Here is a 13,036-nt window from a genome sequence, read left to right as displayed (position 1 = left end):
GCATCTCTGCTCAACAGGCTCCTAAGTCCATAACATTGGACCATATCACTGCAAATTAGGTATCTCTGTCTGCTCAATAGGCTCTCAAGCCCCACAGATGCAGAAAGCAAGCATTTCTCTCAAAGCTACTGCAGGTTTCAAGCTTGTCCGGAGTCCTACACTGTATTCCGGATTTCCACTGAGTGCTATGCTGATCATACCTATGCAAGGAACATTCTGTGTCGGGGATTTTGTAGGGAATGCTCTATCGACCCAAGTGAGGAAGTGACATGTCACCTGCTTGGATATCCAGACCATGTCAGGGATGGTTTTTGAAAGGTGAGACTTTGCAGCAGGAGGTTGTAATTCTTACTACACCTGGATTGAAATGAGAGGACATGGCATTCTTTCCAGGCTAGGCAAGGGGTGTAAAACTAGAGAAATCAGCCAAGTATTTGAACATACATTTACCATTACACTGCCCAAGACAGCTCCTGTCAGCTAGTTAGCAAATGAGTATATTTCCCATGAAATGTCAAGAGGATTTTTCCATCGTACCCAAGGAAAGGAAACTGCTGACCACATCCATCTCAGAAAGGGAAAACTTTTAGATTTCTTCTCCACCCTCTTTTCACCTGAAGCTTTTTGGTTAACATTTGGCTAACTTAACACACGTACAAAAACCCGATGCAGAGAGCCATCCTAATTAAAGCTTCCCCCGTACGAATAAAAAAGTACTCGGAAATCTTTGTTGATCTCCGAGACCTTTCAATCACCCAGCAACCTCTCTTACCGCTGTTTTCAATTTGGAACAGACGGGCTTCAAATTCAAAGATTATGTGTGAGGAAGCAGTTGCAGCAACTTCTAGGGAAAAACAATCACAGGCACAGAGACTAACGGGAGAAAAATAGAAATAAAATTGTCCCTACCTTTTTTCTGAGAGTACGCTGGTGACTGCACCTGAGTGAAAGTAGGTTTTTCTTCAGTGAAATATTCAGGTTGGCTGTACTGCTTCAGGGCCATGTCCATGTCAGAGTACTCGCTTTTAAACATGTTTCCAGGGTAACTACAGGTATACGGCGGATTCACTGCCCAGGCCTGTTCCATATATATGTTGTTACTGTGCCCGGCCTGAGCATCACAGCTGCCGTAATTCTGACTATCTTCGACATATGTGCAAGAGCCCGGACACTGCATATAGCCCGTGCTTGCAGCCCCAGGGTAGACCTCGTATATTTCCTGCACACAGAAGTTCATTTTGTGATTCTGTCCCCTGCGTTTCTACTTTACATACACACATACACAAGCGGTATGCGTGCACACCATCTGGGGCATACACACGGCTGTGCATACACACCCAGACGCATACATACACATCGAACGGCAGGGAGAGGAAAGATGAATAAACAGGACCAACAAAGTCACAGCCTGCTTCACTTTTGAGTAGTAGCACTTGATGTGCTAACGTCCTATTTATATTGGGTAGGCTGGTAAACTCCCCTGCCATTCAAATATATCGAGAGGCAGCTTTATGACCATCAAAGGTCTTAATCTGTGACTGTAGCTAATTCCTCGGGAAGATGGCAGACAGGTAGGGCTGACCTCCCCCACCTCCCAACATCAGATAAAGAAGTGACGGCCAGACAAGCCGTCTTATTAGACCATCACGAGCAGGATTCATTTTATAAATCATTCCGGCCCCTTTCAATATGATTAGAAAATGATTGCTACACAAAGAGGTGATTCTATCACTTTAGCTGACAACTTAAGTGTGCGGTAGTCTAAGAGGAGCTCCCCTGGGGGACGGACGGAAAATCCTGAAATCAATAAGCTTGTTTATTAGCATTAACTCATTGAAAATTTAATAGTGCTGGGTGGATGACCCATCCATTAATCTAGGGTGATTTTTAAAAACAGATTTTAGTGTCTTAATCTGTTGCTAGAATTATTGATTTTCTTTTACAGAATTATCCACAGGAATCAGTCACTGGCACATGTTTCTCTCTAGCTTTTAAAATATGCAAAAAAAAAGATTTTAATAAACTTTAGGGATATTTGTGAGAAATTTTTATGGGCTAAAACTGGGTAATTTTCCAAATCGGTTCGTTTTTACTTTCTAATGGAAGATTATTTATATACAACCTTTACAAGACTCATATTGTTTAAATGAACAGTAGTCAACTATTGATTGAGTTTCGTGTGTGTGTGTGTGTGTGTGTGTGTGTGTGTGTGTTTAGCCAAAACTGCTGGATATTTCTGAGAATTTTTGTTGCTGATCGTACTGCTAGTTTCTGGGGTTATGTACTCATATAATCATTCTACCCACGTCCATGAATATTTAATACTATTTGGGTTGGGGATCATCACAATGAAGTTAAGAAGCATGTATAAAGTACCTATTATGTGCCTAAGCACTTTACAATTATTATCAGAGTTGATCTTTACGACAACTTGTAAGGTAGGTGCTATTACTATTATTCTCATCTTTTTCTATAAGTTGCTTCTTATAGAAAAAACAACTGAGGTAAGTTGAGTGGCTTGCCCAGGGTTACACTGTCAGTGTCTGAGGCTGGATTTGAACTCGGGTCTTAAGAACTCCAATTAATTAATTCTATTTGGTATTCATTTTTTCTGCTGGTTTTTTTTTTTTGTTATCCTTAAAAGAAATCAGAAGTCCTTACAAGAATATTTTTAATCATACATACAAGTAAACATTTAATTAAAGTTTTCTTCTTGCTGAAAATGTCAAAACATTACATTAAAAGTGGTGGTTATTTTTTGAAAACTCTAGGAATAAAAGTGCTATAGACCTTATGTTTTTTTTTTTTTTTTTATCCCATCTCCTTTATTTATCTCAAATTGACCAAAACTAATACTTAGATTAACCTTTCAATGAGCTGTTTTCCTTTCTGGCAAGCACAAGTGGCAAGGAAGAATCTTTTTGGCTAAGTATTCCATGTTGGATGCATCTAATTTTACCCAGTGCTTTTCTTGGCATAATATCCAATTTTTTTGGAGGCAAAAATCCAAGGACTTTCTTACTTTTTACTGCTTAACAATATTAACGAAAGCCATGACCATTATTTTTATTTTTTTATTCCAAAGGAACAATTAAAATTTTTTCTTAAAAATAAAATCTATAAATGCTTCTGAATAAAAAGCTATATTTCAGAATTATATCTTTAGTTCTTAGTTAGAAAATTTTCACATGAGAAATCACAAAATAATGGGTAGGAAATTTTTTTTTTTTTTTTTAAAAACTAGATAATTTGAAAAGCCCCAAGACTCAGTACTGTGTGTTTAAGCATAAACCATTTAAATTCCTTAGAAGTCTCTGATTAGGATGGTTTTTAAAGCTATTTGAACCACCCTTCTTCCCCAATATATTTTTATCTATTAGTGAATGTAAGCCCCACCCCTCCAATGGAATCCTGGAATCAGGAAGTTCTGAGTTCAAATCCCACCTCAGACACTATAATCTTGAACAAATCACTTAACCCTTGTGTGCCTCAGTTTCCTCAAGTGTAGAATGGGGATCATAATAGAATCTCCCTCCAGGGTTGTTGTGAGGCTCAAAGGTGACATTTCTAAATGATTTAGCGCAGTTCCTGGCACACAGTGACCATTTAATAAATACTTGTTCATTTCCTTCCAAATCAACCCTGTAGTTCCTACAGAGGGAGTACACTTCACTTCCAATAAATACATAAATTTACTGTTACAACTAAGCACAAATTTGGTTCTGGATTCATATTGAGTTTGAAATATGTCCTTGGCATGTTAATAGAAAGGATAATATTCTACAACCCGGGACTGACCTCTTCTCTTTCTTTTTTGAATTCAGTAAAGATCTTCATGTATCCATAAGTGGGAAAATGAGGTGTCCTTAGGAGTGTCCCTCTTTTTTGCTCCTTTTAATTTAGTATAATTTAGCTTTCTATGTAAAGTGCTGAAACTGAAGTTTAATTGGAAGCTTAATGTGGCCTGTTGTATTAAATAAGTGGAAGAAAACATTTAATTTAACAAAATTATTATTCATATGTGATATAATCATAAGAGTGGCTAAGATTTATATAACATTTCAAGCCTTCAAGTCTTTATATTAAAGTAATAGGTCCTCACAATACTCCTGTGACATGGCTCCTATTATTAGGCCCATTTTATGGATGAGAAAACTGAGGCTGAAGGTTACTAAAGGACATGTCCAGGAAGTTTTAAACTCCAGTTTTTCTGACTCTGAGCTCAAGAAACTTGTGCTCAAATCCTTCTCTGACTCATTTATCTAGTGATCCCGAGCAAGTGACAATCTCTTGGTACCCTCAAGAAACTCTTTAATATCATATAGAGCAGGAGCTTCACTGAGAACTTGCTATCCTGAAGAAAATGCGGGTCTGCTCAGAAATAAAAATCCCCACAGATAGAAGGATTTCAGAGAAGCAAAAACATTGCCTCTATCTCTGATGTGGAGTTTAGGGTTTACAGAACAAGAGTGAAAAACATTTATTACTCTTTCTTAAAAAGAAGCAAAATCTATCACCTCATTATTATTTTGGAAAATCTGGTTTCTACAAATAGTTCTGGATTTCAGATTTAAAGTACACTCAGTGTGGATATCTGACCCACCAACTTAGTCTATGTCTTCCAGGATCAGAGAAGCATAACTAGGGTAGGGTGATTAGAACTTTTTCCCAGGGTGCCAAAATTTAGAGGGTGCTAAAAGCCCCCGTAGCCTAGATACAATTGAAACAAGCAAGGTGGTGAGCACAAAATACTTAGGTTAAGTGATTAGAAGGGCTTCTTGCCCAGGAGCTCTTCTTGGTCTTGCATTGATTTTCCTTTCATTTTCCCCATATTTACCTCCCCAGCAATGGCAACGCAATGGCCAGAGGACTCCCCCCTCCCAACAGTTACATTTATCTTAAAGATCGTTTTCAAAACCATTTGGATGACAGGAATGGACCTGAGGGTCCGAGTGAACTAGGGACTATGGATAACATGAGGGATTGATCCAATCTGGAGGAGGAAGGGGTCAGGAAAAAGACATTGGCAGGAAGATGGAGATGTATGGTAGAACTGCTCTGTGGGTCCCTTCACTCCTTCCTGCTGACCACTGACCATTGCCCTTTAGTTTTCTTACAAATATTCATTGTCTTCCTGAGCCATCCCACTCTTCTACCACAACCGCCTCTTCTCCATGGTTAGTGGTTTAACCTATAATATTTCCCTTTCCTTTTTGGAGGCATTTATATAACCCTTTAAGGTTTGCAAAACACTTGAGAAACACCTTGGTTATTTCACTTAATTCTCACAACAACCCTGGGAAAGTAGATGCTATTATTACCCCCAATTTACAGATAAGGAAACTGAGGCTGACAGAGATTAAAAGTTATTTGCCCAGAGTCACACAGTTAGCAAGTGACTAAGGCTGGATTTGAACTTGGGCGTTTCTAACTCCAAGTTCACCACACATACTCCAGTGTACTATCTTTTTTTCTAAAAAGTTCCCTCATTAAAACTAAAGGAATGACTTCAGAGCTGTCCAGCTGTCAAAGAGAAAAAAAATGAATCTGATAAAATGACAAGAGCTGGATGGATTGGGCAAGACCTCATTGACAGGGCAAAGAGTGGCTGCCCGATGTCGACTGTGCTGAATCAGAGCGGGCAGCCGAGCAGGGAATAACATGCTAGTAATTCTGCTCGTAAGAATGTGCATTGAGTAAGGCTGGGATCAACATGTTGGGGCGGCAGAAAGTATCTGCTATGAAGTGTATTTTCTCAACCTTCTGAAAAATAGAACTGGCCATGGACAGCTCTAGAGTGAGATCTGGGGCTACTTCCCTTGCTATTCTAGAACCCCCTCACTGTCCCTCTGGAGGATCTACAGAGACTGGAGTGATCAATGGCCCTGTCCCACCTTGCTCATGTTGGTAGGAGGAATGGCTGACTGTGGGTTTTTGAAGGCCTCCTGCACTCCTGAGGGTCCCGTAGTAGAGAAGGGAGCTCACGGGATCAGGAGCCAAGGGAATCATGGGTCTGGAAGGAAGCATTTCCTGGAAACTCCTCGTAAATCCTTAGATTTAAGGAGAAAAAAAAAAAGAATGGATGGATGGAAAAGCATCTGTAAAGCACTTAACCTATTCTGAGTATTGGGGATTCATACCGAGAAGTGAGACAATTTCCATTCTCAAGGAGCTCACGTTCTAACTGGGGACACGTTACATCAAGGAGGGTTCAGATGCAAGATTTGGTGCTCATCGGCAGGGAGCAGGAAGGCAGATGTGTGCACTGGCAATGGTACCCATAGTAATGGCAGATGGTGATGGGGAGGTTCTGGAGAGTATCTTTTCAGGACAGATGGCAAGGGCTGAGGGGCCAGAGTGTAGTCATAAGAGCTACCATTTCGTGGCACTTACTCTGGGCCGGCCACTGTGCTAAGCACTTTACAATGATTACTTCATTAGATCCTTGAAACAATCCTGGGAGGGAGGTGCTATTATTATTATTATTGTTGTTGTTCCCATTTTACAGATGAGATAACCTCACTTACAGAAGTGAGGTCAAATGGGATTAAATGATTGTGCCTTAGATTTGAACTCATCTTCCTGACTCCAAACTCAAGGCTCTATCCATTGAACCATTTGGCTCCCTGGATGAAGGAATGCCTAAATGAATGAATGAATGAATGAATAAATGAAGCATTGTTCAAACACTTAATACACAACACCGCTATGCACTGGAGACACCAATAGAAAAGGAAGATGGTCCCTCTAATAAGAGGAGATATATAGGGGTCCTTAGGAAGCCACGGCAGGAAAGATGATGAGGCAAAATGATTCTGCTACCTTCCAGGAAGGAGTGTAACTAGTGAATCCCTGCTCAGGATGGGAGAAAAAATCCGGTCTACAGCCCTTGAAATGGTAGGAATGAGTCTGAGTTGCAGAGTGAATTAGGGGCTCTGGATTCCCTCCAGAAGGAGGGTGCTCAGCATCCTATGTAGAAGGGAAGATTTGGGGAAAAGCATTGGCAGGAAGATTGAGATGCATGGTGGTAGCTACTCTGGGGGGCCCTTTGGTACATGGGGGGGGGTCTAGGCAGTAATGGATTCGATTCATCTCTTTTTATTTTCTCAACCGATTCCCCTCTGACCAGTGGGAAAGAATTTGCATTATGGCTGACCAGAATGCTAAGGGCACCCTATTAATGTGGAGGAGAGCAAAGTTTGCAGTTGCAAGGAGGAAGCAGTCTTATCCATCCTTTGTCTGCAGTGATGCAGTCTATGTTCACAAGGAATGAACCTGGTTATCTTTTCTCATTGTTAAAAAATTAGGGGAGATAGTAAGGCAATAAACTAGTCTGGGACAAAACAGAGACTCAAGGAGACTTTTGTCCTTTTACAAGATGGATCCCAGTGTACCTAAGGACCAACTAGGGGCTGGTCAATTTTGCCGGGGTTCTAGACTGACCTGAGGGGCTCCCATAATAACATTCATATTTATTTGCTTTAAAATTTTTTTTATTAACAAAACATATGCTGGATAATTTTTCAACATTGACCCTTGCAAAACTTTCTGTTCCAAATTATCCCCTCCTTCCCCCACTCCCTCCCCTAGCCGGCAGGTAGTCCAATACATGTTAAATATGTTAAAATATATACCATTCATATTTAGATGGCACTTTAAAGAGATGGCGTCAGAATGGCAGATCAGGGGTAGTCACCTAGCTGAACTTTCCCAACATTCCCCTCCAAACAACTTTAAAAAACAACACCTCGAATCAAATTTTGGCGTGGCCGAGCCAACAAAAATTTGGGGTAAGATATTTTTCCAGCCTAAGAAAACTTAAGAGGTTGGCAGAAGACTGACCCGAGGGTGGAGGCCTGTGTGGAGCCCACACACACAGCGGTGGCCACTCCCATCACTGCAACAGCAACTTCTGGAGCATTCATCCAGAGGGCAAAATAAAGACTGAAAGAATCCCTAATCATCTCCTGAAAAACTCCCCAAGTGAAAGCTCCCAGGATCTTAGACCCATTTCCAGAGCTCCCAAGTCAGAGAGAAAGAACCCCTCAAGCAGTCAGAAAGAACTAATGTGAATATTGTGGAGCCACCGTCAGGATGACACAAGATTTAGTGGCTTCCACGTGAAAGGAACAAAGGGCTTGGAATAGGATATTTCAAAAGAAGACAGGATTACAACCAAGAATTATCTACACAGCAAAACGAAGTATAATCCTTCAGAGGAAATATACGCATGCATGCATGTGTATATACACATACGTATACATATGAACACACACACATGAATGAATCAGAGGACATTCAAACATTTCTTGAATAGAAAATCTGACATTTAAACAAAAGACTCAAGAGACGCATAAAAAGATAAACATGAAAGAGGAATCCTAAGAGATTCAATAAAGTTAAACTGTTTACATTCTTATATGGAAAGATGATACTTGTAACTCCTAAGAACTTTCTAATTGCTAGGGCAGTTAAAAGGGGGTTACATAGACAAAGGGATGGGTATGAATCAATTATGTTGGAATGATCTCCCCCCCAAAGTGGAGGGAGAAACAGGGATATACTAGAAAAAGAGTGAAGAGAAAGGTAGACTGGAGAAAATTTTCTCATATAAAAGAGGATACAAGGAAGAGCTTTTACAATGGAAGGGGAAATGAGAGATAGTGGAAGGCAGTGCTTGAACTGTACTCTCATTGGAATTGGTTCAAAGAAGGAAGAATACATAATATACATACACATATATCCCACATATATACATATATCTATCTATATGTACAAACACACAGTTGTGTATAGAAATGTAAGTTACTCAAAAGGAAAGCAGGAGGGAAATAGAATAAGAGAAAGGGAAAAATGACAAAGAGGAGGGTGGATTAAGGTAGGCAGTGGTTAAAAGCAAAACAAGACTTTTGAGGAGAGAGCAGAGAGGAGAAAGAGAAGAGAAGAGAGAGGAGCAGAAGGAAGAGGAGGAGGAAGAGGAGAGAGAGACAGAAACACACACAGAGAGACAGAGAAACACACAGAAACAGACACACAGAAAGAGACAGAGAAAGAGAGACAGAGAAACACACAGAAACACAGAGAGAGAGACAGAGAAACACACAGAAACACACAGAAAGAGACAGAGAAAAAGAGACAGAAACACACAGAAACACACACACAGAGACAGAGAAACACACAGAAACACACAGAGAGAGACAGAGAAAGAGAGACAGAGAGACAGAGAATGAGAATAGGATGGGGGAAAACATACTGTTAGTAATCATAATTGTGAATGTGAATGGGATGAATTCAACCATAAAATGGAAGCATATAGTGGAACAGATTAGAAACTAGAATTCCACAATATGCTGTTTATAAGAGACACACTTGAAACAGAAAGACATATAGAGTTAGAGCAGAATCTAGTATGCTTTAATTGAAGTAAAAAAGTCAGAAGTAGCAATTATGATGTCAGCCAAAGCTAAAGCCAAAGGAGACCTAACTAAAAGAGATAATCTAGGAAACTACATTTTGCTAAAATGTATCAGAGACAGTGAAGTACTATCATTTTTAACAGCAAATTTCTCAGATAAAGACCTAATTTTTCAAAGTATATACTGAGTATGGAACTGTCACATTTATAAAGTTAGAGTTCCATTTGATAAATGGCCACTGAGAAGAAAGTTTCAGAAGCTATCTAAATGGTATGAAAAAATGTTCTAAATTCCAGCTTCTCAAATTATGAGTTGTGACACCATACCACATAAATGGGACACAATAATGTGTCATGAAATTATTATTTAGTATCAGTAAATGTCTGATTTGTATATTTCTTTCATATTTCTTTATATCCAGGATCATGTAAAACATTTTCAGGGAAAAGAGTTTGCAAATAGAAAAAAGTTTTAGAAGCTCTGTTCTTAATCACTATTGATTAGAGAAATGCAAATTAAAACAACTGTGAGGTAGCATTTCACACTTATCAGAAAGGGATAGGAGCAAAAGGGATAGAAAGGATGAAGGAAAAATAGGTATACTAATGAATTAGTAGTGTTGTGAAGTGGTCCAACCATTCTGGAAAACAACTTGGAACTATGCCAAAGAGCTATAAAAAGAGCTATCAATAATTTTACTGGGACTGTATCTCAAAGACATCAAAGAAAAAGGAAAAAAAAATCTATATGTATACAATTCTATCTATCTATCTATCTATCTATCTATCTATCTATCTATCTATGTATCTATCAGGTCTTTTTGTGGTGGCAAAGAAGTGGAAAGTGAGAGGATGCCCAACAATTGGGGAATGGCTGAACAAGTTGTGGTATATGATTGTGAGGAGCATTATTGTGCCATTAAAATGATGAAGTTGGATGGTTTCAGGGAAAAACAAAACATGGCAAGACCTATATGAACTGATGCAAATTGAAGTGAGAAGAACCAGGAGAACACTGTGCCCAGAAACAACAATTTTGTATGATAATCAATTATGAGAGACTTGGCTACTCTGATCCAAGACAATTCCAAGAACTCATGATGAATGCAATCTACCTCCAGAGAAAGAAGTGAACAACTGTGAATATAAACTAAAGTGTAATTTTCTCACTTTATTTATTTATTTATTTTGCTTTTTTTTGAAACATGGCTAGTATGGGAATGTTTTGCATGATTTCACATGTCTAATTGATATCATATTGCTTGACTTCTCAGTGGGTGTGGGAGGGAGGGAGAGAATTTGGAACACTCAAAATTTAAAAAGAAAAGAATGTTAAAAATTTAAATAATGAATTTTTGAAAATTGGTGGAACTTGAAAATTATTAGCAAAGTTCTTTCTGTACGTTACCTCATTTGATTGTCACAACAGCTTTGTGAGATAGATGGAGTTATTATTCCTTATTTTACAGAAGAAGAATCTATTGTATATGTAAACATAGACAACTTGCACAACATATCTGTCTGTCCATCTATTATCCATAATATGTCTACAAAAATATTTTATATACCATACTGTCTACATGATATACTTACTATAATAGATGAATACACACACACACACACACACACACACACACACACACACACACACATACACTAAGACCTTGAGTTCAAGTGCTGATGTGTATGGCTGAGCAAGTTGCAGCCACTCCGAGCTCCAGACAAATCTTTGACTCTAAATGACCAAATAGCTGCCAATGAGCTTTGGTAAAGGCAGTTCTTTAAACCAATGGCATCATAGTAATAGACCAAATCTACACGTATGTATATAAATAAACACATATTCACACATGTGGCTAGATTCTTTGTCTCTGTCCCTGAAAGTTTATAAACTCTTTTCTCACACGACTCCTAGGGCTCGTTCTGATTCCTGAGTTTACCAATAGCGGACCTGAGATAGCACCTCTGAGAGGCTGAGTCACTTGGCCCAGATCCCACAGCTCCTAAATGACAGAATTTGGCCTCTCACCCCAATTGTCTGATTTCTAGGCTGGGATCTTTCCAGGGTTTCACGTTTCCCCCTCTGGGCAAATGTGTGAGTGGCCTGTTGGATGAAAAGCCAGCCAGACTGGAGAGAAGCTCAAGGCTTCAGCCTGTGCCCAGCTCACTGGAAATAGAAACAGAAAACCTCCAGGAGAAGGGAAGGCTCCCCAGAAAAAGGAAGAGCCATTTGAAATGGTTTGTGGAGGCCCCTGGCTTGGGAATTGTTGGAGAAGGAGCCTTAGAAGTGAGTCAATGAATTGTCATCCAAAGTTCCTCTGCTTTGGTCCCTTCCAAATCACCAGATGAAGTGACCAGGAATCCAAAAGACCCCGCCCTGTATACCAACTATACTTGTAAAATGAAGAGTTTCGCTCAGATGACTCCTGAGTCCCCTCCTCTCGTCAGAACTACAATGCTACCATCTTGGAAAGAAGGGAAAAAAAAGAAGAGAGAAGAAAGAAGGAAAAAAAGGAAGAGAGGGAATGAGGGGTTTAGATTGTGATTTTTCTGTTCTCAGAGCCTAGGAGAATGCCCTTCATAAATATCTGTTGGATGGAACAGCAAGAAAGAAACAAAGAAGGGAAGGAGATAAAAAGGAAGAGGAGAAAAGGAAAGAAGGAAGGAAGAATGGAAAGAAGGAAGGGAAGGGAAGGAGGAAAGAAAGAAAGAAGAAAAGAAAGGAAGGGAAGTAGAGCAGGAAAATCATCTGTGTTATATAGCAGCAGTGAGGTCTCTCAAATCCAGTGCCCATATCACAAAGCAGAAGCGTAATTGTGGTTACCGTACATTCAGTGACATTCAGATTTGCTTGCTTTCTGTATTACGATGTGAGAAACGTTTGTTACATGAACGATTGAAAGGGGAGCTACATCTGGCCATCGGGCTGTTGATTACAGCAAACCTTCCTTGCCATTTGTGGGTGTCCCGAACAGCACGATCCCCTGAATCCCCGTGGTGGGGCTGTGAAGGATGGTTCCTCTTCGCGTGCTCCAGCTCACAGATGGCGCTTGGCTTGAGGAGAGCTGCGGCTTGGGGGGACTCCTGTTGGCTTCGTGGTCCGTCCCCGCTGAGCTGTCCCCCGCTTAGGAATCTCAAGCATGGTGGGGGTGGGGGAGGGTGGGCGAGCGGGGAATTATGTGCTTAAGATTCTCTTAAGAAGACAGACCGCTCCTTGCTCGGTGTTTCTTTATTCCCAGCCATCCTCTCCTGTGATTACTGAACATTAACTCTTCAATAGTATGTTGGCTGTTTCCGGCCCCAACCCCAGCATCCTCCTGCTTCCATTTGTGAGTATGACTCATTGTTTCAAGATGATTTAAGTTGCTACACCTGAACTTCACTGATAGACTTGGCAGACTTTGGTGCTATTTTAAGGACCCTTTTGCATATGCCATTTCGAATGGAGCCTGGGAGTGTTACTTAATGTCTACAGCCATAGCCGGGGAGCCCGCAGCCTCCCTCCTCGACTGTTCCCGGCTCCCACTGAGATTTCATAAGACCATGGGCAAGGGATTTAGACATATGGTGCTTTTGTGTGCTCCTCGTAAACTAGTTAACAGTCGGAAAGGGCTTGGGAGC

At 40.2% G+C, this 13,036-nt stretch overlaps 1 protein-coding gene across 8 annotated transcripts in view; it reads right to left on the bottom strand.

Annotated features, from left to right (window-relative positions):
* Window positions 1–13,036, bottom strand: part of THRB (thyroid hormone receptor beta) — a 436,159-nt gene that overhangs the window by 50,384 nt on the left and 372,739 nt on the right. The window contains exon 1 of one of the 8 annotated variants that reach the window (XM_052001828.1): window positions 910–5,532. The exons of the other annotated variants lie outside the window; for them this stretch is intronic. Coding sequence (XP_051857788.1) covers window positions 910–1,237 — 328 coding nt within the window. The 5' untranslated portion in view covers window positions 1,238–5,532. Of the gene's footprint in view, window positions 1–909; window positions 5,533–13,036 lie in introns of those variants that run through there. 8 annotated transcript variants of the gene reach the window in all.

The sequence above is a fragment of the Antechinus flavipes genome, chromosome 5, assembly GCF_016432865.1.
Source record: "Antechinus flavipes isolate AdamAnt ecotype Samford, QLD, Australia chromosome 5, AdamAnt_v2, whole genome shotgun sequence".
NCBI lineage: Eukaryota > Metazoa > Chordata > Mammalia > Dasyuromorphia > Dasyuridae > Antechinus > Antechinus flavipes.
This window is presented reverse-complemented; position numbering and strand designations above follow the sequence as displayed.